Genomic DNA, 23,482 nt, shown 5'->3' on the forward strand with positions numbered 1-23,482 from the left:
GTGAGCGCCCGGAAGATGGCCCGCGTGGTGATGGCCCGCGTGGTGACGCCCCCGCGCCGAGCGAGGCCGCCGCAGCCGGGACTCAGCGCCGGCCACACCGCTGCGTGGGAGCGCTGCCCGTCCTCGTCCCGGCAGCCCCCTGGGCTGAATGAGCAGCTCTTGGGCGCTCAGAGTAACGGCCAAAACCTGTGAAGCTCTAAACAGACCGTCTGTACAGCACCTACGGAGATGCGGGGTTTTAGGAGTCAGAGTGCAGCTGCAAAACCAGCTTCTTTCTGCGAAAAGGATGAAGGAGCTCCGCTAAGTGAAGTTGCTGTAGGGAACAGCTTTCAATTTGCCATAAAATATTTATCTTACAAACACAAATGCTCCCTGCTATAGCTGGACAAAATATTTTGATTGCATCCAGTAATGGAATTTTGATGGAATTAAAATTATTTATGGTTCAGGTAAAATGTAAATAAAACTGCTAGATGGACAAAGTGAGAGGAAAATACTGAAAATGTCAGAAGACTACGTTTCTTAAAATATTTTTGTATTTCATCTTAATATATTTTTAAAAACATTTTTAATTTTTAAAGGCTGAAATATTTCAGCATTTCCTAGATCAGACTTTTGGGGCTTGGTTTCAAAATAATGTTCTTCATTTAGGAATGAATTCCACTGAAATGTAAAAAGGTTAACTAGAGGAGAAAAGTAACTAAATATAAAAAATATATATTAGTTGGAGTGAGTCATTTTGAGTTACCAAAAATTAAATTTTGAAGGGTTTTTTGTTTCATTGAAGTACTAAAGGGAAGTATTTTCAGTCAACTTGAGCCAATTATCCCCCAAAGAACTCCACTGGTAGGGGAAATCAAGATGTACAGCAAGTGCATTGGCCAACTGTAAGGAGAGGCATGTGACATGCAAGCTTATTGACATATTTTTTTATTTAATTCTAGAAATTTTCAGTTGTCAATCTATTTCTTCCCAACTACAGTTCTTACAATTACAACAAGACCTTTAGGCTAAAGATCACTAAGTTTCAAAAAATACCCAGTCTGTGCAAATTTAGAAGCAATATTCTCAGGCTTAATAGACAAACAAAAAGTTTCAGTTTCAATGCAGAATTTTTCTATTTAAGCTATTATTCAGGTAGTTAGTAGAAATGCAATAAACAATTGAGTCAGAAGTCACTGGAGAAGATTTATATTCATAAGACAATCCATAATTGACACTACGGGAAATACTCCACTTTGAAACTGTAGTAACCATAGCTTTCACAAGATACTAATCTCTTAAACTCTTTATAATACCCTTCCACAATAGCAATCAGACAGAAGATAATTAGTGGCATCATTACCTGACAGGTGAATATTGAAACCTAGAATGAAGAATTGCCCTGTAGTTCACAGGGAAAAGCTAGACTGATATATCTTTAATTATTTGTTTGCAGTGTCTGTGGGATATGAGTATGAAACATGTCCTGATTTTATTCTGTGGGAGAAGAGAACCGTAATCCTTCAAGGCTTTGAGATGGACGCTTCAAACCTGGGAGGCTGGGCTATAAACAAACATCATGTGCTGAATCCACAAAGTGGTAAGTCCTTCCTTCACTCACTGGCCACATGGAAGAGGAATACACATTTTAAAGGAATTAATTGTTCGGATTTTCAGTTTTACGCTTTATAGTGTTTAATCCTTTTTGTTTGAATGTGCACCCTCATTTATCAAGAACTGGACTGTAAATGCCATTTGAAGGGCTATTCTTAATGTTCTGGCTCCCAGGCATTAAACACTGCTATCACTAGCTCTTGTGACCACTAACACATTTTGGTCACTTGGATGGGCAAAGGGCACACTAATTTGGGATCAGAAGCTTTCATCCCCGCACTGTTGGTATCGCAGTACTAAATTTGAAGTCAGTTTATAGTGTGTCATATTCTCAGTGAAGCGTCTACATCCCTAATGCAACCTCTAACAAATATCCTTTAGCAGTGTTGTTGGCAGTCACAGAAAGTCACAGAAAGACACCAAATGTGCCTGAAAGCAGAAGAGCGGAGTGCGAGGCAGTCCGGCCGGCCCTGCGAGCAGCCTGGCAGGCAGGGGCCTGGGCAGCTGCCCCCCAGCACTGTCCAAAGTCCAAAAAATCTGTGAATCCTCGTGATGTTGTAACATTCACCCTGCGTACAGATTCTTCAGGCTTGGAGACTTTAATCTGTTTTCTCATTGCTTTTATTTTATTCTTGGGTTTTTCATCCCTTAACACCTAAAATCAGGAATTACTCTTAGTGGGATTAACTTATTAAAACAATACTTGTATATAAGTTATGGCAGCTAGAAAAATAAAATTTTGCAGATAAACAGATATCTCACTTCCTTGGGGAAGAGAAGCTTAGGCTCATACACTTAGGCACGTACACATCAGGACAGTATTGGATTCAGTAAAGTTCTCTCAATTTGCTCCAGCTGAGAGTCTGTCCACTAAAATCTGTTTCCATCTGCAGACTTCTGTAGTGGAGATCCATGCACAGATGTATAGCTGTCAGGTTTTTGCAAGTTCTGTTGTTGAATGCACAACTACAGTATAAATATTCCAAATACAAAAGGTCAGATTTAGTTTGTAAATTATCTGGATTTCTGTTTTGATTTAAAATAGTTTGACATTTTAAACAGCCGTTCTTTCATACCCAGTCTTACTGGTTTATATAGATTGTCTCTTTTAAATGCCAGCTATTGACATTTAACACAAAGAGAAATCTGACCTCAGCCAGCTCAGCCCCCAACTGTGAGCCCCATAGTCTCCTCCTCAGTGCCAATTTGCCACTTGCATAGTTTAATTTCCAGGCTAAATTGCTGGCAGTAACTCCAATTTATATGACTATCCACTAACTGCAGTGGTTACTACTATAATTCACCCCATAGGCGCTGATGTGTTCTGAGATTTTATAAAATACACAATTATAATCTGAGCAGGGCTAAATCGCTACTTTGCTGAACGTGGGCTATCTGGTGACAAACTGCTTCCTGGCCATTTTCAGCTGTGTGGCCCAAACTTTCAGGAAGTGCCGGCGAGCGCTGACAGCAACAGGACACATCTCCTCCCCGAAACTGCCAGGGCCAGGCCCCTGCCCCGGCCCTGGTCATGGATAGTCCTGATCATTACAGGTTTTGACCGTGTACATCTGCCTTATGTATAAGAACAGAAGCATAATGGCCGCATCAAGTACACACCTAAGAAAGTAGCCTGTGGTCTGGTATTAAGCAACAAATCAAATAATGAACCGTGTTAGTCAAAAGGATAAAAAAAATAGTACATTTCTGCTCTCATCAAGAAACTAGGGAACTGCTCTTCAATATCAGATATGCAAAAATGTACTTTTAAATAAGGACAACATTGTGATTCAAACTTAGAATTATACGTTTCAGACTTATCTCCACGCCACTGAGTGGAATGAAAAGCATGAGTAGCCTTCTCAAGTATGAATATATTGAAATTTTCATTTTTAATTAAAGCATTTCCTCTGTACATATGAAGAGCTGCATATTTTAGAAGCATGAAACTTGCATCCATTTTGAAATACTGTCATTGGATTAACTACAGAAATAGCGTTGGAATGTAATACAAATATATTTCTAAAAATTCTCTACTGCAAATTGCAATTTTCTTTTCAGACTGAACTAAAACCACTTTGTTTGGTGAGTTAACTGTTCGTGAAGAGCTTATATTTAACTTCCACCACTGAGCCTTCTCTTCCAGCAGATGCGCGGCTGTGTGTGCTCTCCTACTCTCAGACAAGGTGTATACGCTTCCTTCCCTCCCCATAAAGGCTTTTCATTTTAGAGATGTTAGAAAGTAAATTCAATCACACAATAGAAAAGTTGTGAAAATAAATAGATGCAGTTACATAGAATTGCATTTCATAGCACAGTCTAAGCTCTGGAGGTACATATATTGATATGTAGAAACTGTACAAAGTAAAAACCATATTCTAGTGCTGGATTAAGTATCTAAAACAAAGCAAAACAAGCAAACAAAAAGCCTCTCTGATTGCAGTAGACTGGATGTGAAAAAAATGTGTATTATTCCCACGCAGTTATCATTAGAAGCTTAAGCTTTTTAAATGAATCCATTTTTGCATCAATAAGAATGTAATGTTAACAAAGATAATGGATCACACTCTGCTCTCAGCTGTACTAAACTGTTCTTTTTCCACTTTTTTCCCCCTGCCCCAGAGGTTTGTTCACTTACAGTTCATGACATGAATCTAGTTTAATGTTTCCCAGCACAAAGGTTTTGGTCAGTTTGGAAGATCTTCACAGCGTTTCATGTAATCAAGTAGAGAACACACACCATAAATGCTTGTTCCTGTACAGAGGCCTTTTAAAGGCCCAGATAGCTCAGGAATACAAACAAATATGCTATTAATTATTTTCAGAGTATTCTTTGAACTAGATTTTTCTCTGATTGTCAAATGTATTGATTTCATTTTTATTTGGGGGAAGGAGGAGTAATTTTAAAGGGACTTTATGGTAATTCTAGCCCCAATCCAACACGGCACTGACTAAAATTAAAGCAGCAACTTGTGAGCCTGGAATTGAGCACATGCTTATCTTTATTGCGAGCAAAACATGTTCTCCAGAGCCCTAATTATTTACTGGCATTTCTGTGAGGCAGTTGAAAGCTTACCTTCACGTTATTTCAGCCAAAAGGCAGCATCTTCATTTAGTAGGATTTTTATCTGGTAGGTAAGGGAGGAAGTGGCCGTTAATTATGCTGGCATATTTCCAAGATGCTTTTTTATGCCAGCATTCAACTGCAAAGAAATAAGTGTATTCTGTCCTTTGCTGCTCAGGAATAAATTTAAAAGAATAGATTTTCCTTTGAAATAATAATGGCAACACCCACTAACTTCCAAGGCGGATGTTAGTTTCAGACTTACCTAAAGCCACAAAGCAAAAGTTGGTAGAGAAAGTAGGTATATACATCTGTTGTGCTGTGAGAAAAGCCTCAAGTGTCTCCGTGTCTCCTGTCTGCAGTATCGAGCCTGTGCTCGTTTCCCAGTTTAGAGGTGAGAGTCCTCAAACCTTTAGCTTTCATGCACGCGTGCAGCTCTCGGGGCCGATACTCATCTCGCACTTGAGCTGAAGGGAAGAATTTTACTGAAGGTATCAGAGTTACTTTGTTACCGAAATAACGTTTCTCAGCTGGGGATCCCGTCTGCGGACATGGGCGAGCTGCCTGCGTCTCACAAGGCAGCCCGTGCAGAACTGTCTGTGGGGTAAAGCAATGGAGCTATAACAAAAGCAATGAAATTCCTGAAACTAATACCTGCAGCAGCTTTGCTGTTAATGCCGGGAGCAAAATGAAGAGCTGTGGCGCCAGGCAATGGAAGTGTGATTAAGCAGGTGAAACATGCTCCAACAACGGCAACAAAAACAGCTTTCAGCATGATTGTTTTTTGCAAAAGCTGAGTATTGTACAATACAAAGGGGTTTTCTTCTCCCATTTTTATTGTTCAAGCTTTAGCTGGGCAGGCTGATTTCAGTACATGGAAGGTACAGTGTGTCATATAAAGACAAGCCATCTACTGGGCCACTGCAGTCAGAAAGTCATTCCCTTGTGTTTATTGCTTTAATCATGCCACTTTTTTGATAAAGTGCTGGGCTTTGTAACGGAAATAAGAGATTTTGGAAGTGTGGTCTGAAAGAATACCTGTCATCCATACAAAAAGAGCTAAAGTTTTGTAATAACATATCATTTTGAAGGTAATTGCTACCTATATTGCCGCAGTGTTATTTTAAAAAACCTACAGATATCTCCTTGAAAAAAATGTTTGTATTGGTCCTGGTATTACCAGCTTGGTAATTGGAAAGAGTTTCAACAATGCATCCTGCAGAACAGTGCTGAAATAGTCACACATTGGAAAGTTGTTCTGCACTTTATGGCAGAACTTAATATATTCTTATTGGTAAGAAATTCACTTCAGAATTACTCCTCCACTTTTAACTTGGCTGTGCTGCGGTCAGCGCCCTTTTTATATACCATGAAGGACTCCCATTTAAATCTGAATATTGATTTTGTACTGCCACTCAGTGCTCTTTTCTGAAAAATGCATAGTAGTCCTGCTATTAATCTCCTTTAATTAAATATTCAAACTGCCTAAGAAATTCCTCTGCTACCTAATAAAAATTTATGAATAAAATGAATATTAAAGTAGTAATCCCCAAGAAATCAGATAGCACTGCAATTAACAGTCAATTTGTTAGAGCATTAACCAACCATGAGTTCTCTTCATGATGTTGGCTTTTAAAATAGCCACTAACCACTAATCGACAAAATGGTGATGATGAAACTTGGGACTGCATGAAACTGGGAGAGATTAGGGGAACTCTGTGGCGCAGTCTTTAAAGGATCTGATTGTTCATTGCTGTTTTGGTAATACGCTTTCCTACAGGAACACAAAATCCAAAGATAAACTGCCGAGTAGTTTAACTGCTATGTAAACGCTTTTACTATCTCCTCTGTAATTTTTGTTTGTTTGCTTGCTTTCTCGTAGGGATTGTGCACAAAGGCAATGGGGAGAACATGTTCATTTCCCAGCAGCCGCCGGTCATCTCGACCGTGATGGGTAACGGGCACCAGCGAAGCGTCTCCTGCTCCACCTGCAACGGGCTCGCGCTCAACAGCAAACTCTTTGCCCCCGTCGCTCTTGCTTCGGGTCCCGATGGCAGTGTGTATATCGGTGACTTCAATTTTGTCAGACGGGTCTTCCCGTCAGGGAATTCTATTGGCATATTAGAACTAAGGTAAAAAAAGAAAAAGAAAAGCTTTCCCTGTCTGGTGGTCATTATCCTGGCTGTGATACACCTGTGAAAACTACAGTGAGCCTTTTTTATTTTTTTAATGTGACTTAGAGAAGCAGCCACATTTTGTTGCCTGATGAGGATGTGTCTCACTGACTGTCAACAAACTCATCTGAAAACTTGGGCTTACTTTAAAGTCATCAGTTAAAAAGGGCATTACCACCCACCTTAAATGGCCTTTAGAACAGGTTTTGCATAATGAATTTCTACAAAGTGCAAAATTAATAGAGCTGATTTTTCTTCCTGTGGCTTTTTTTGTACATTTATTTTTTCAGAAATGAGTTAAAATCTTCCATGAAGTACATTTTTTAAAAATAAAAGTGTAATTCAAGAGCGAATATGTACAAATCATGTCAGATCGTGGTATTGTGGCTGAAGATGGACCTACCATGTTTAAACCTAATATAATTAAATTGTTCCTCATGTGTAACAGAAGAGTATGGTTGGGTTTAAGCAGACAGGAACAACCCAGGCATTGCAGACTCCCGTGTAATTATGCCCCGGTCTTGGGATTTGCTCTCAGGGTTGCAGGGGAAGGCATGAACAATTCTGGACACTGATACACCAAACTTGAATTACTTCAAAACCTGTAAATCTCTAACTAGTTAACATTGCTGGCAATGAGATTGCATGCTGTTTGTTTGGGATGAACTTGAAAATGCACAGGTGGTGGAAAGGAAACAGTGAATTTTGAGGGAAAGAAGTGGTACTGAGTGATACTGAATGATGGAATAAGCAATGTTTTTATATTGGTATATAGCTCTGTAAGCAGATTGCAAAGAATACAGCTGTGTTAACTGATACTGATTACTGTTTCTTTTTTTTCTTTTTTTTTTTAACCCTGAACTGATCTGACTTATTAGGAATAGAGACACAAGACATAGGTAAGTAAAATACAGTAATAGTGACATGTGAACCACGTGAATTTAAGGAAACGGTCTTACAAAAGCCCTTTTAGAAGTCTGGATGTAGAGGAAACTGTGAATTTAGTAAATGTTAATCAAATTCACCTTTATTTATCGTAAAGAAGGTTTGATGTGTTCCCTTTGAAGGGATGAAGTTTTTCTCTAAAAGTCAGTTTGCTGATCACCAAACAGAGCTGGAGAGGTTTAAACCTGAAGGCTGGGTATGCTCTTCATAGCTGTCATATTCATTTTGCGTGATGTTAGTATGATCACAAGCATAGCCGCCCAAGGAAACTGGAGTTTTAGCAACTGAGAAACAACCAAATTAAAAAAAAGGCTTTAGCGTCACCCACAAGGGGCCTGGGCTTGGCAGTTCCCAGGCAGGGGAAATGTGCCACCTGCCCCGTTGCAGGCGGCGCGGGGGGACTGGAGCAGGGCACACAGCTGAGGTCCGCGGTCACGGCTCGGTCCTCGCTCCCTCCCTCTAATAGCAAAAGCAAGTTGCTTCTCCCCTTTTCTTTTAACGTTTTGATATTGCAGCGTTAGGATTTCTTTAAAACAGTGAATATTAGACGTTAGGCTGGTGAGGGAGTTGTAACAGTCAGTCTGCAGAAATGGCATTGCAGCCAGCGAGGAGATAGCAAGGCACCAAGGCACTAGGCATCCTTTGAGACTCTTCTTAGCATTTCAATATAGAATGAGATCAATAAAGCAGCACTAGTTCAACCTAGGTTGATGGCTGCCTGGCATGGCAGGAAACTGTGTGTGGACTGAATGCACATTTTAAGGCCTGAGAGCACTGGTCAGAATTATTTGGTTTAGCCACAATAATGCTGTGGAATACCACAGATTATTTGCCAGCTCATTGATAAAAGATGTCACATTTCATATATTTTACAGTGAAAGATTAGTTAAAAAAAAAAAAAAAGAATAATTCCTAGTTGATAAGTGTAAGCTCCATATTTTAACTGAAGGATCGTTTCCATTTACCTGTATGTTAAAATGGTCAATGTTTTTGTAAATTAATGAAAAGACACAAATTGAATGTATTTACTCTGTAATGCATTCAGAGCGTTAATCAGGTTTTTAATTTAGAAGTTTCTTTTGTAAAGTACAATTTTTTTAATATCTCTTCACTAGAATGAGTTTCTAGTTTCTTTAGATGAGCTTAAACCTTACTTAAATCAAGTTGTGAGATTTTTTCTTACTCAAGTGCTCCAGACCTATTAATTAGAATAATAATTAACTCTATCCCAAACTATCTGTATTATGTTCAAGTGAAGTGATCTGTGGTAAATTGGAGGATGTCACTTGAAGTTGATGCCATCGTTGAGGTTATGGAGAAGTACTCACCAGGCCCACTGCACGCTGTATATTCTGTTAAGCCAGTGAAGGCCACCGCCACGCTGAGAGGCAGCATGGGTGAATACTGGTTTGTGCATGTCCTAGAGATTTTCAGGAAGCTCAAATAAGCATGTGGGAGCAACAACTGAATGTTGCTGGAGGCAAGAGAAGTCAGGCTCGTGACAGTCCAAGCAGGAAAAGGCTTCCGAATTGAAGCCCTCAACACAGCGGTTAGTCTCCAAAAGAATGGGGGGAAAAGTGTTCTTTTTTCAGGAAAAAGGAAATGCTGTGTAGAAAAGGATAGCGTTTGAAGACCAGGAAAGACACAGAAGGCCACTGATCTTATATTTGACTTTTTAAATCAACTCATCCAGTTTAATTTTCTAAACTTTCCTGTCATTGAGATTTTAATAAGAAATAACAAAACTGTTTGATAACTGATCAAATGGAAACTAGGCTTTGAAGTTAGAGTAAAAATTGAACTAAGGGAAAGTAATAACTTGTTCTGGAAGCAATCATTGCAAGTGCTAGTCTACTTGATACAGTTTTTAACAGGCTAATTTAAATAGGCCCAGATTTAGATTTGATTGCAAATTTTCCCAAAGATTAGGAGTATTTGATTTTGTTCCATTTTTACTGATACTTTTTAGAATTAAACCTCTTAGTATTCAAGGCTTTAAGCAGAGATAACATTAAGAGTTTTCTAAAAGCCAGTGTATTAAACATAATGACAAGGATGACAGAAGACATGTCTATGAGGAGGGTAGATAAAGACCCCTGGTCCTCTGTAGTTTCTGCCTGATGGAGGGTGCATTTATTTAACATCTAGAATTCTTGCAACTTTTCCCACAACAGTATTTTATTGAAAATTCTTATTTTGGTTAGCCAGTCTCTTCCGAGCTTGCTGCAGAGAGCACAAATGATTCTTAAAGTTTTTAACAAACAAAACTTTGTAATAATGGTGATATGTAATTCAGGATGAATTGCCTTTAGCTCATCCTCTTACTCATTTTCATCCTACCAAGGTCCTCTCTCATACTCTATATTTCCTTGCCCTGGGTTTCACATCTGTTCCCTCACTGTGGGAATATCTCATTCCTTGTGTTTTAGATTTGTCTTTTGTAAAAAGTTTATGGTGAAGGTCAGCATTAAGCTAGTTTAGCTTGTGGCCCAGTCCTCAGAGATGGTGAGTAGTTTCTGTCCCTTTTTGGTTGGGGAATGAGAATTGAAAGAAACTGGCCCAAGCTCTGTCACATTTATCATGGCACAGCTTTGACATAGTCTCTCACAAATTGTAATAGGAGATTTCAGCTGATCATCTGTTAGAGGTTTTTTCGCAATATGTAGAGTACTGAGTTGATTGCTAAACTAAAAGAGCTACTGATAAGTATTTTTAAATTGGTTTGTAATATTGCTCAATAAGGTGGAACTGTCTAATAGATGATTAATGAAGCTTAGTATCTCCCTCATCCAAGCAAAAGTTTCAAATTTAAGCAGGCTCCATTAACCTGAAATCTAGTCAGTAGAAAAAAGTGTCTCTGTCATTTCAGACTTTACATATCTGTTCTGGAGGCTTGGCCAATTCACCACTTTTACACTTTACCTAGATTCCTTGTTTCCTAATTTGTTGTGGCATGAAAACCTGGGCATCCAGAAAGAGCTGTACACAGAGCATTGTCAAAGCCACATATAAACAAAACTGACAAAATTGAGAGAAATAAATCTCTTTCCTAACTTTGTTACAACACTTACATGTTAGTTAGTTGTAAAAATGTTATAAAATTTCTTCTTAGCAAAGTGTGATTTTCACAGCCTTTCTAATTTGCCTAACATAATACTTCAGAGCACTTTTGCGTGGGGAAATTCCATATGAAGTTACAGGAAATATGGGAAGGTCAGTGTCTAATACAGCTCTCTGCCCGAGAGCAGGAACATTGCAGTGGCAGCAATCCTGTCCAGGAGCCCAGGCCCCCTGACAAGCATCGGCTAACAGCACGGTGGTGCCTGTGCTCATCTCCCACCACTTCAGTAAAAGTCTGCATAATCTAAAGGATCTAAGCGCATCTGCATTTTTATTTTATTTTATAATCAGAACCACTGTGATCTCACAAGGTTCAGGCAATTGTGTGGTGTGCCATGCTCTTAGACAATTTCCTGAACCTAAATTAACTTTGCACTCAGAAAGAAACCCAAAGTCTTACTGCTTAATAAGATGCAGCCCAGTTCCCTGATTAAAATTTATGATCCTCACCATTTAATTAACATATGTAAATATTTTTTAAATAACATTTTATAACCTCGATAAGGCACTTCAGTGCATGAATTATGGTGCATTAATTCATGCCTAGTTGCACTGACAGTACTTGGCCTTCTGCCTTGCTCCTGACAACACAGTAGGCTTGAATTAAGGCACCATGTTTCACACCTTCATATTTCCTAAGGTTTAAAAAAAGATAAAAATAACCAGGAGCAGGTATTTGTGCCCCTGCAGAAGAGTCTGTGATTCACTCTGCTGTAAGTCATAGATTTGTTTCTCGGTGCCAAGCGTACTAGGACTTAACAGATATAGAAAAATGACCTTGCTTTGGAAAATAGTAGTTATAACTATGCTGAAACCACTCCAGTTAGCTTTATACTAGTTGGCTTGGTACTGATGGCAGACTACCTCCAGCAATAGCACTCTTTGCATAAGCTAGCTCCCTAATATGTAGCTGGCAATCTGGTCAGGCTTTATAGCTAGTCCTCATTCCTTCCTTCTCATCCATGGTACTTGAATGAGCTAATTCAAAGCCAATCTCACTTACGCCTCTGTCTCTCTCCAAATAACTGAACAGATGTGTCTTTCAGATCAGTGAGAGAATACAATCGTACTACTATGAAGGAGAATTAAAAGAAAAAACAACTGTTTAACTTTGATGCTGTTTTCTTCTGTTTTAGTACAAGTCCCGCACATAAATATTACTTGGCTGTTGACCCAGTGTCAGAATCCCTTTACTTGTCAGATACGAACACCAGAAAAGTCTACAAAGCAAAATCTCTCATTGAAACAAAGGACCTGGCCAAGAATGTGGACGTGGTGGCCGGCACGGGTGATCAGTGCCTGCCCTTTGACCAGAGTCACTGCGGCGACGGCGGAAAGGCATCTGAGGCCTCACTCAACAGTCCGAGAGGTAGGAGAAGAACATGCCCACAGGACACAGTGGTAGTCCTCTGTCATGTCCTTACCTTGCTTAGAAACTCAGATGCAATTGGTTATACAGAAAGGGGTCTGAGGTGACACGTGATTCATTCTATAAGTGAACTAAATCACGTCACAAAGCTCTCATGTATTTGATACAGCCAGTCCTTTATGAGGGATAGAGTGAGCAGCACGCTACAACCAGCATCCTCTGAAATGCTGTCTTTCCTTGTGTGGCAACACTCGTCTTTAATTACCTTTCTATTACAGGATGGAAGCATTCAATTATATTTAACTTTGAAGCAAATAATGTGGGTGTGAAGTCCATTTTGAGACTTAATGCATTCAGGTGATTCCTGTGATGTTAATGGAGCTTACGCATACATATTAAAGTCAGCGTTCTTAAATTAGAGAGCCAGCAAAATTGAGTTTATTTGGAAATCTATTGTTTGTCCTTCCTCATTAAATACACTTTGCAAAGTGTCAACAACTCGTGTACTCCAAGTGAAATGAATGTTTTGATGCAACCTTGCTTTCAGAATACCTCCTGCATTGTCACAGACAAAATGCATGTGAAGTCTTGAATCCCCAAGAGCACCACAATTGATCCACTTGCAGTGTGCTTTAGAACTATGTTAAAGTCTGTGGACTTGATGCTCTAATGAAGCTGTTTGCCCTCAACTCCCATGGAAATCACTGGGACCACAGGGTACTCGGCATCTCTGATGGCAGAGCTCTAAGTGGGCTTTTAGCATGCTCCCCCTGTAGCGAGCTGCTTACTCCTAATGACTAGCTCTAAGGGAGAGTTTTGATTATTTTTCGTGAGCTAATAAAGGAAGGCTGTATATCAGTAGGAAATTAGAATGTATATCCAGGCAGAAATGTTTCTAAGACAAGCAAATAATCCTGTTTTAAGGCTTAGCAAGAGACACATTATAATTATAGATAGAGTGACTTTAACATGTCTTTAATGATAGAAGGTAAGTGCAAGGTAAGTACAAATAAATGTTAATCTTCAGCCAGCTAATTAATGTAATGAATCAGTTCTAAAAATATTAGAAAAAAAGGGTTTTCTGATCCTTTAGCAGAAAAAAAATCAATGTATTATTGCTGATTACAATTGATTATATCTAATTACACTACAATTAATTGTTCCATCTTATTTTCTTATTGGGGAAGTATGGTGAATATCTGTAATATGCCATCTACTTTAAAAATACCCATGCGTAGCTGGCTTCCTCAATAGAAACTTCCAGTCACAAAGAAATTAACAGGAATAAAAGTAAAATTCATCAGTTCTGGGACAGCCAGCAAGTTAGTAAAATTCACTGTAAGTGGATACTTGCTCATATATTGGCAGATAATGGCTCCCAGCTGGTTTTGAATTAAGCACCTGCTCTAAATTATAACAGTTTACATTGAAATTGTTTCTGTTGCATTTGATATGCTTTGGGTTTTAGATTTTAACCTCAGGAAGTTCTGGACTGCCCCATTCCATATTTGTACAGGGCCTAGCGTGGCACAGCATCAACATGTAGTCACCATCACACCATGAACAGTTAGTTGTGTATTATCATAGTGGTTTTATAAGTGTGCTACATTATCTTCCTCTTAACTGTAAGAAGTTGAGTAACCTCGAAAGCAATCAGAAGTGCTTGCCTAGTACCCATAAATTTATTACTTATAAGAAAACCTAAAAGTTTCGTGTACTTCAATACAGTTTGGCGATTATTTTGATCACTTACTTTGCTTGTTATCGGAATCATTATTAAGTCACAAGATATCAGGTCACATTTCTACTGAAATTACATTCAAACAGTGTACACAAAATCTTTTTTCTGGAAGACAGGAAATGCAGATAAAATTTTTGGTGCGTGCACAGACTCACCAACATCTTGTCCACGTTTAAACATACTTGAGCACAAAGCAACAAAACATTATGTAGCATCTGACTACATGAACAAATGAATCATTTCTAATTTCTCTCCTTCAGGGTATTTGCAACACAAAAAACGTATGCCTGATAATGCAGATAATAGAATTGCTCAATGAGCAGACAAGATTTTAGCATTTATTTTTTAATCTGATGTAGAGAAACTTTTGCTCTGTTTTTTTAATCTACCTTTTTATTTTTGCCCTCAATAGTCATTCTTTTGCAGCAAATGAAAAAGATAACAGATTTACCTATTTTACTTGGGAGAAAGATAATATCTGGGGAAGAATTCAGTTTAGCCACTGGCTGACCTTGATTAGTTGCGACTTAAGTTACATTTTCACTTTTGGCTACTTGTGGCTTTGAGTATAAGCTTATCTGCATGACTCGTTTCTCCATTTGTAAAACTGATAAGAAATACCTACTGTGTAACAGTGATTTGAAACTTAATACTGTTTGGTAACATTCCTCAGATATATGGGAATAAGTGGAAATTCACATGTTCTTTTTTCATTTACTTTTCTGAATGAAAGTTGCTTCAAATACTTTTTTGACTTTTCTGAACTCACACTGATTATTCTCCTTCAGTAGGCATGCAAGTACTTTTTGAAGAGTTCTAGAATATTATTTAATCGCTTAAGGCTTTCATAAACTTTTACTTCTCAGTATCTTTATTTGGCGTGACTGTCTTTACCTAGTCACCAGGAATTGAGTGCCCAACAATAAAACATAGTAAAGTCACATTAGTCAATCACCATTCGCTCTACTTTCCCCAGCTTTTATTTTCCCGGTAATTCACAAGCTATGTAGTTTTGTTCAGTCTGTTCCCACTTCTCTATGAAGGACTAAAGATGAAGGAAGGGGCTTAGTGGACATTAATCTTGCACAATTGTATATGTGTTTGAGCTGACTTTGAAAGATGCTTTTAAACATGCATGGGTGATGTAGTTGAAACTTGAACTTCAATATATTATTTTTACTGCAACTTTTTTTTAATTCTGTAGGGAACTCAGACTAATGAGTCATGTAATAGATGACCAAGCGCTTAAGCAGAATGTGAAATGATACAAGGTGGGGACATAAAATAAGATCTGTGACAAGCTGAACACATTTATTACACAGGAAGATATTGAAAATGAAGAAGTAACTACACAAGATATTAATCACTGACTGAATTCCAATCTCTTGAACTTTACCAAGTAACAGATTTTAATTTGGGGGTGGAGGGGTCTGTCTGGTGAGTTTGGGAATTTGGGGGTAAAATTATTTTGGCACATCCAGTCACCAGCCCTATCATTTGAATAATCTGGATTAATACTTACAACAAGGCACTAAGGGACAGCGTCTTGATTTTTACTAGATAAGTCACTGAATACTGGAGGAGTAAGAAGCACTAAAATGTACAGAAATACCTGGGAGTTGTTCCACTTAGCACTGCAAAGCCAATGCCTAGATCAAAGGTATTAAACACTTACCCTGCCCTTCTGAAGTCGGTGGGCTTTAGACATGTAAATGCCTTTGACTTTCCAAGCTTAATTGACAGAGGCAGTGAGAGTCTGGGACAATCAAGTTACCACATTTTGCTGAGCTGCAGTATCTCTCGGTGAGTATGCCAAGTAAAGTGACTTAGATTAACATCTGATTTGAATTACCCTGTATTTGTCACAGCCTCAGAGCATCCACTCAGGACAGCTATTGTGGAACAGCAAGCTAGGTAACTTAATAAAACAGTAAGTCCCTCCTATGTTTGAATGTAAATTTTCAGAAGTGACCTGCAGCATTTAGAAGTCCAAGGACTAGATCCAAAGCTTTGGGCATCACAGGTACTGCAGTGTCTGCTTTTTGACTCCAGGGTCCAGAGCAGGCTCTTGAACTGGGAGATAGATGCACAGACTGTCTTTGCAAGCTATATGGAGAGTTACTGCCTCAGAAGACATTAAAAACTGCACAGTGAGTGCAAACTACTTAAATGCAGTGCAGTGACCTCACTACAGATGCAATGACCTCAGGGTAAGCACCAGGGAAATGCAGAAAGTTGGAATGAGTTCTAAATCCTATGCATAAAGATGCCTTATTCACAGCCGTGGCAAAGTACCTTTTTTCAGTCTGATCCATGGCCATGAATTAGCAACACAAATGAAAGCTTAAATTAAAAATCAATTCTGCAGTGTACTTTTATTCATTTTGCTTGAAATTATTTTACTAAGGCATTGCTAGGAAAAAAATCAGGGTTTGGAAAAGGTGTTACTCCCCACCAATAGCTTACATCTTGAAATAATCAGTCTTGTTGCTCACCATCTGCAGCACTACTTTCTAAAGTAAATAAAGCTGTAAGAACAACTGCTCAGATTAAACCTTTACATTTGTCATATGACAGTAGCCTATTTAAGGCCTGCTTCTGTTCAGCTAAAAGATTCCTATTGGTTTCAGTAGGATTCAGACTCAATTCATAATACAGCATTTTGTGAAGATGAGACCCCCTTTTCACAGGTAGTGAGTCACTAATATTTATTCAGCAATCTCTGCCATTTTACAAATCCATAAGAGCTTTTGAAGCCTTCTGTATAATCCAAAAAGAAAAGCAGAAGGGAGCGGGATGCTCAGTATCAACATGTAAAGTAAGAAGCAGACATAAACCAAGGTGATTTTCAAACTCATATCATTGCATTCGATGTCATGATGCAAGCATTGTAAAATAAACAAAAAATTCAGCTCTTTCCATTTTTGATTTGCCAATGTGCATTCCTTATTTTTTCTTCAGTGATTTTAGTTACTTATGATTTCAGAAGTCTGTGAATCTTGTAGAAGTCTTTTTTAATGAAAACTTTTTGCAAAGCAAGTTTTCCTAAATTTCATCCAACGTTCACCTGAATGCATAAGAAACTGACTTTTCTGCTAAACATTGTCAGCAATAAGTGTGACCCCAGTCATTGTGTCTCAAAGTAGAAATGGGACATTTTCATTCAGAATCAGTACTTAAAATAATGCTGTTCTCACCAGCGCTGCTGTTACACAGTTCCAGAGAGAACAACACTCAAGTGCAAGTACTGAAGCCGTGTTCCAGCTGACAAAGAATAGTTGAACATTTTGCTGCCAGTACTGAGAAAGTAATGAGGTAAAGATGACAGAGATCACAAAGCAACAGAATGCAAATCATTTGAATCATATTTGGAGTGGTGTATTATGGTAACCTATAAATAACTAATTGCATAAAATTGCTTTAGTAGTTTCTAGATGGCAGCTTTAATTAAAAGCACCAGAGACATTTAGAAGTTTAGAAATGGATGGCATGTAATTTGCCCTTTTACCAACCATAAAATGGTAATTAACCAATTTGATTCACTCCTTCCTGTTAAAAGTTTTATGAGAATAGCAAGTTCCTTCTAAATACAGTTTTTCTTCAGCAGAAGGTAGCACATTCTCTTTTATCAGTCCTCACCAGTAGTTTAAGATGTTCATGTACAAATTCTTCAGAAGTTTAATTAGAAGTTTTCAATGTAAAATGCTCATTTGCGAAGTTTTTAACTGGGCAAAAAGTGTCAAGTAGAATTTCCAGAAGTGGGCATCATATAGCTCTTGCTGTTGTTCATTGATGTGTTTGAGGAGGATTTGTTCACAAAAATAATGTCTTAGAATACAAGTGTGGGCTATGATAAGGAAAAAAAAAGAGAGAGAAAATATCTCAGTAGGGAACTTGCTGTATTAATTTTAATCCATATTTTTTAATTTAATTACAAATCCACCATAAGCTTCCATTAACATTGCAAGGCCAAGATTTCTAGACTGAACATAAAGGTCAGATGCATAATACTCACATCTGTTTTGAAATTACACCTATGGTAGCTACGCACAGAAATGAGCAGTTTGCTTTCAAAGTGTTACTTGCATTTGTAACTGTGTACGTATGTGCACTAAGGGAGATCTATCAAAAAAGTTAACCCTTTTACCAGGCTCACTCCCTGAGCACATCACAGGAGAGGTTACTCCGTCTGCCATCTGTGCTTGCTGTGGCTGTATCCAGCCTGTCTGCTAGGTACTATTTTGTGCAGAAAAGTTGCAAAAAGCAGAACTTTCTTTGTAAAGCCTTTCTAGTGATGATAGGGAGTAGCCAATGTATGAATGAATGCACTAGCAGCAGTCCATTTTTGATGTTGGTTAACAGAATTAAAACAGAACTGATTAACAGATCTATAACAGTGTTATAAATACTGTTCTAAGATGTCCAAGCATAAAGCCACTGGAGATGGAAGTTAGCAAGAGCTCCTGTTTTATATTCAGGTACAAAATCTAGTCCCATGTAAGACAGTTCCGGTGACTAAACATGGCTAAAGCAGTCCTTCAGGACAAGGTTACTCAGAAAAACAGATTGTGCTCAGCCTTTGAGTCAAAGGACAAGACCAAATCCTCGCACAGGAGGACTTAGTCCTTACTCAGACATCTGTGTTTAAGTAGGAATCTCAGATATTCAAGCAACATAGGTCTGTCCTGTGGGCAATAAGCCACATTTGTGCCCGGAGATGGTGTCGGTGAGGCATACGGTTCAGTGCTACAGTCCCATAGGAAACCAGAACCAGAATGAGACCCTAAGGCAAACTGCTTTTTACTCTCTGCGCAAAGAAAAAAAGATATGTGAAGATGAGCTTTTTCACTCAATCAAGGAGCGAGCAGTATTCATACTTGCACTCAGAGCAATTTATGCTTGCATTGGCACTCAGGAAGTACATGGTTCCTCCCTGACTTCCTAAGTGATTGAAGAGCAACTGAAGTGCTGTGTGTGCTTCTGTTCTGTATTACACTGTATGTCACAAAAGGATTAAAAATAAGCTCTTGGAGTACAGATTATGTGAAGCATCATGCAAGTTGTGACAGGAGCATTAATGAGTCCAGCATCTAACAACGAATAAATTGGGACAGTTTAGTCACAGATCTGTATTTTGTTTTTTCAGTGATGTGTCATCTATAGGGCATTTGTCAACAAGATTTAAATGCATAAGTACTTTTTCTTCCAACAGGTAAACAGGTGTTATTTTGATTTAAGTTAAAAACTAAGAAAAGGATGTTTTCTTCTGAGTGAAGTAGCTTCACAGGAATAAGCATTGGATGCAGTGGTTCTGTGTTGAACATGTATAAACTGGTGCTCGAAACTTGGCTCTTTAGGAGTGCCAGGAATTTATCATCTTTAGTACCGATACCAAGGACATGGTCCTGTGCATGTTGTTGCAGTGGTGTACGTACCTCTCCTGCAGATAGATTGCCTTTCTGTGATGGTTGTAGGCCAAAAAAGTGTACTCTCAACGTTAAAGGATCTTTGGTTTTCTTACACAGTCAGTGTTTGAAATCCATTCAGCAACACAGCTGAGTAGCTTTATTTCATTGCTCGCGATTTTGGACTTGTATATAATGAATGGTTGGCAGCTGACGCAGCCATCCGCTCGCGGGGAGATTGCGCAAGCCTGGAGCTGCGCGTGCCGTGGGGGAGATGGTGGCGTCGCGTTGCTGCAACGCGGCTCCCGCCCGGGCTCTGCTGCGGCTCCTGTCCCCACCACCTCACGTGCCTTTTTCTCCAGAAAAGGAGGCTTTAGGAGACTCGCGCGAAAGCAGTAAGAGGCAGGAGCTCAAGGGGCTTTTGTCACCAGCCGTCACTCATCCGAGAAGAAACCCTGGCACAATCTCCCAGCAGCTTTTCCATTTTCTACTCTGTTTGCATGTTCTGGGCTCCACAGTGTCCCTGCTCTGGTGGTTGGTAGGGCCCAGGCCAGAGGCGGCAGGACCCCCGAAATCCCGGCGCGAGGGGCAGAAGGTGCCTGGAGCCCCTGGCTCTGCGTGCCCCGGGGCCCGAGCCGGGATGCGGGAGTCAGCACAGCCCTGCTGCTTTCCTGAAGGGCCGATGCATCCGTGCACAGCAGCCGCCTCAAACCCTCCCCACACCAAACGGCAGGTAACAATTTGGCCCTTTGGGCGTTATTGCTAGGAAAAGCTGCCGACCTCCCAGCAGCCGATCACTGTAAAGGCTTGTAAAGGCCTTTCTGCCAGGGGTGCGTTTTGTTGGCTTCTGCCATGGGCATTCCCTTGGGAGGAACGCTTGGAAAAAGCCTCTCAAACTGGTATGTTAATTACTTGTTGACGTGGTTATGAAGACTGGATTTCTTTTTGGCTTCAGCTGGGGTTTTAGGGTGGTTGTTCTGCAGCTTGTTTGTATCCAGAGATTTTGCAGTTCGCTCTGCCCATCTAACCTTAGTTTCTGAATAGGCTGCAAGTCCGACCAGCAGCTCTGACTCTCACCTTGTGTGTGTGTGCCGGACAGACAGACAGACAGGCGTGCCGTCCCTTTCTGAAACATCCCCTCAATATCAAAATGCGCCCCTTCGGTTCTTAGACACTCTCTACCTCGGCTCCCCACCAAACACTTCAGCCATTTGGATTTATAATTTGACTGCTTAGAAGCACATGGCAGGCGGGAGCTGCCAGGCTTCATATAAAGTTTCTGCCTGCACCGTTACGCTTTAATTAAAGAGCGAAGATGCTCTGAGAGCACTGTACGGAGGAGTGACCCTCGGGGAGCTCCCGCGCCCCCGGGACCATCGCTCCCCCCGCTGACATCTGCCTCTTGCATTTCGGTGGGGAGCCATTTCGGACAATGAACCTGTGTATCCTGGCCCTGTATCCTAAGGCATTTAAGCAGTCCTTGGGCACTTTTTGTCCAAAATGGAGGACGTGACAGGACAGCAAATACCGGTCTTCTGACTGCAGTTTACAGCCGGATGAGTACACCAAATTGCTAATTTCAAAGTACTAATTTCAACTACCAGCACTGTACCAATAGCCTGAAGACTGAACGTAGTAGGAGAGTTAGACACTAAAAAGTTAACTACTGTGGCCTTTGGATTTTTTTTCTTTTTTTTATGATGATACCCTCGGACCTTGGAGAGCCACCTAAATGTCACATACAGTGAAAAGGTGCCTCCGAATGGGAGCTGGAGCAACTGGGGATGTTACGAGAGGGCATATCGAAAAGCCTGTACCCTTCACAGCCGTACTCGGCGCTTCCGCTGGCTGGTAATGCTCTAAGAGAAAGCGCATTGCGCTCAAGCGTCTGTAATTGCCAGGCGTATCCAGCTCCCAGGCGGAGGGTGTCCTCGGGCCCTGGGAGACTGCCCCGTCCCCAGCCCGTGGGGACTGGCATGCCCCCCGTCAGCACCGCCTGTCCTCCCCTGCCCCCTACTGCATGCCCTGACTCCCAGTGACACCTGCCCCTGGATACTTAAAGAAAGACTAAAGAAGTGCGATGGGGCGGTGGAGGGGAATTGGGTTTTTTCTTTCGTTTTTAATGGCTTACGGAAGTGCCATGTGGTATTCCAGTCTGGCATGCATGCAAGCGTTTTGTAAACTCAGAGTGCACGCAGCCTTCGGTTGTGCTAAATGCAGGGGACAAAAATGAAGAGCCGTGTAAGCCACTGTCCAAACCATCTGTTCAAGTCCTCTGCCTTTCGTTTCTATGTAGCAGAACATAAATTCATAATTGAAAGAGCTTGGCTGTGCACAGCAGATGCTGTATTTGCAAAGTTATGCAACTTTAAATGGGAAATTATGAAGTAGTTTAAAGCAAGAAATTGAGCGGTTTGGGTAGAAAGCATTTTACAAACCCAACTTGAATAGAAGTGCTCTTCTAGCGGTTTTCAGTGTTTCAGGGAAAAAAGACTACTTACATTTCATGCAATACAGAAAAGTCTAACAAAGCAGGAGTGCAGGAAGAACCGTGGGGGAAGCATTAGGCTGGGACGGAGCAGGGCTGGGCGTGCGTCGTGACGCGGCTCCACCGACATGGCCGGTGCAAGACAGCAAGCGCTCTCCTGGCTCTGCGCCTCAGTTTCCCCACTGAAATAAAGAAGAACATGAACTTCCCCTTGCCTAGCCCTCCTATTTGCTTTAGCGCCTGTCCCTACTTTGCAAAGCAGTGCGGTGTAGTGGTGCTAGAGCTGCTGCAGGTACCAGAAGGGACAGAGCCACATTAGCTCATGCTGCAGTATCCTGAAGCCCTCTGCTGCCGGGGGACTAGCCTGTTTCCGGTACGTGACCATGTGTTTTGGGGAACACTACCCTGCAGGACGTTCAATAGTATGCTATTCCTCAAGACCGGACCATTCGTATAGATAACCCCTTCCACAAAAAGGATGTCTGTGGCTTTTCATGGGTGCTTCCTACTTGCCCTGCTGCTCTGATAATGCACACAGTACAGTAGTATAAGAATTTTGCCTCTGCATGAGAATTAAGAAAGTGAAAAATGAAGAAAAATCAGCTATAAGGTAAGTTTTTAGAGAAGCTAGTCTCGCCCACTGTCTGTGATGAAGGACATGATGCAAAGTTATTGAAGAGCATAATTCTATGAATATATGTTGCAAGAGCATGTGCTGCTTTGTTCTGTTTCTTCTCTGTGTCCCTGTAAGTCAGAGACACTCTGATACCTGGATAATATCTTTCCAAATACAATAGTATAAACTTCAAATAAGTAATAGAAAAAATTGACTCATACTTTTTTTAATCATTAGATTTTCAGAATCTAAGAGGAGAGTAAACATTTTAAGGTCATCCTTTCCAATCTAGATGATGTCAGCACTAACTTTTTTTTTTAACCTTTCCTTTCATTCAGGTATCACTGTAGATAAGCACGGATTTATTTACTTCGTTGATGGTACCATGATTCGGAAAATTGATGAGAATGGTGTGATCACAACAATAATAGGTTCGAATGGCCTCACATCAACCCAGCCGTTGAGCTGTGACTCTGGAATGGACATCACTCAGGTAGACACCTGGTGTTCATGCGTTGTCACTGTTTTACACATTATGGAGACAAATAACTTAGTCTCCCCTACAAAAATTAGGTATCAGGATATGCTGGATGAATCAGGTAATTCTGTACTGCACATTTTATAGACATGTTTTCAAGAGCAGCAGTGATTTGTGCTAGCACATGGGTCTTCCATTCAAATAATTATGGGAGGTATAGCATATCAATGCAGAAGCATGCTTTTGATTTTATACAGGAGATTGCATATGAATGTTTAGAGGGGCTTGTAAAATGAGTACAGAGTATGTCTAAACTGCTTTAGAAAGATACTTGCTACTTTGAAATGTATCTTTTAAACGATCAGAAGTTTAGAGTGCTTTTCTTCGGTCCAGCATTCTGACTGATTTGCTTGAAACCACTAAATGGAAAAGATTTATATTCTGTTGATGTCTAAGCCTCTGTTCTAAATCCTGGAGGATTATTTA

At 40.2% G+C, this 23,482-nt stretch overlaps 1 protein-coding gene across 2 annotated transcripts in view; it reads left to right on the forward strand.

Annotated features, from left to right (window-relative positions):
- Nucleotides 1-23,482, forward strand: part of TENM1 (teneurin transmembrane protein 1) — a 251,056-nt gene that overhangs the window by 182,400 nt on the left and 45,174 nt on the right. For both annotated transcript variants that reach the window (XM_026089540.1, XM_026089539.1), the window contains 5 exons: nucleotides 1,439-1,582; nucleotides 6,543-6,792; nucleotides 7,713-7,733; nucleotides 12,036-12,268; nucleotides 22,857-23,011. In XM_026089540.1, the coding sequence (XP_025945325.1) occupies nucleotides 1,439-1,582; nucleotides 6,543-6,792; nucleotides 7,713-7,733; nucleotides 12,036-12,268; nucleotides 22,857-23,011 (803 nt within the window). The remainder of the gene's footprint in view (nucleotides 1-1,438; nucleotides 1,583-6,542; nucleotides 6,793-7,712; nucleotides 7,734-12,035; nucleotides 12,269-22,856; nucleotides 23,012-23,482) is intronic.

The sequence above is a fragment of the Apteryx rowi genome, unplaced genomic scaffold, assembly GCF_003343035.1.
Source record: "Apteryx rowi isolate R43461 unplaced genomic scaffold, aptRow1 scaffold_82, whole genome shotgun sequence".
NCBI lineage: Eukaryota > Metazoa > Chordata > Aves > Apterygiformes > Apterygidae > Apteryx > Apteryx rowi.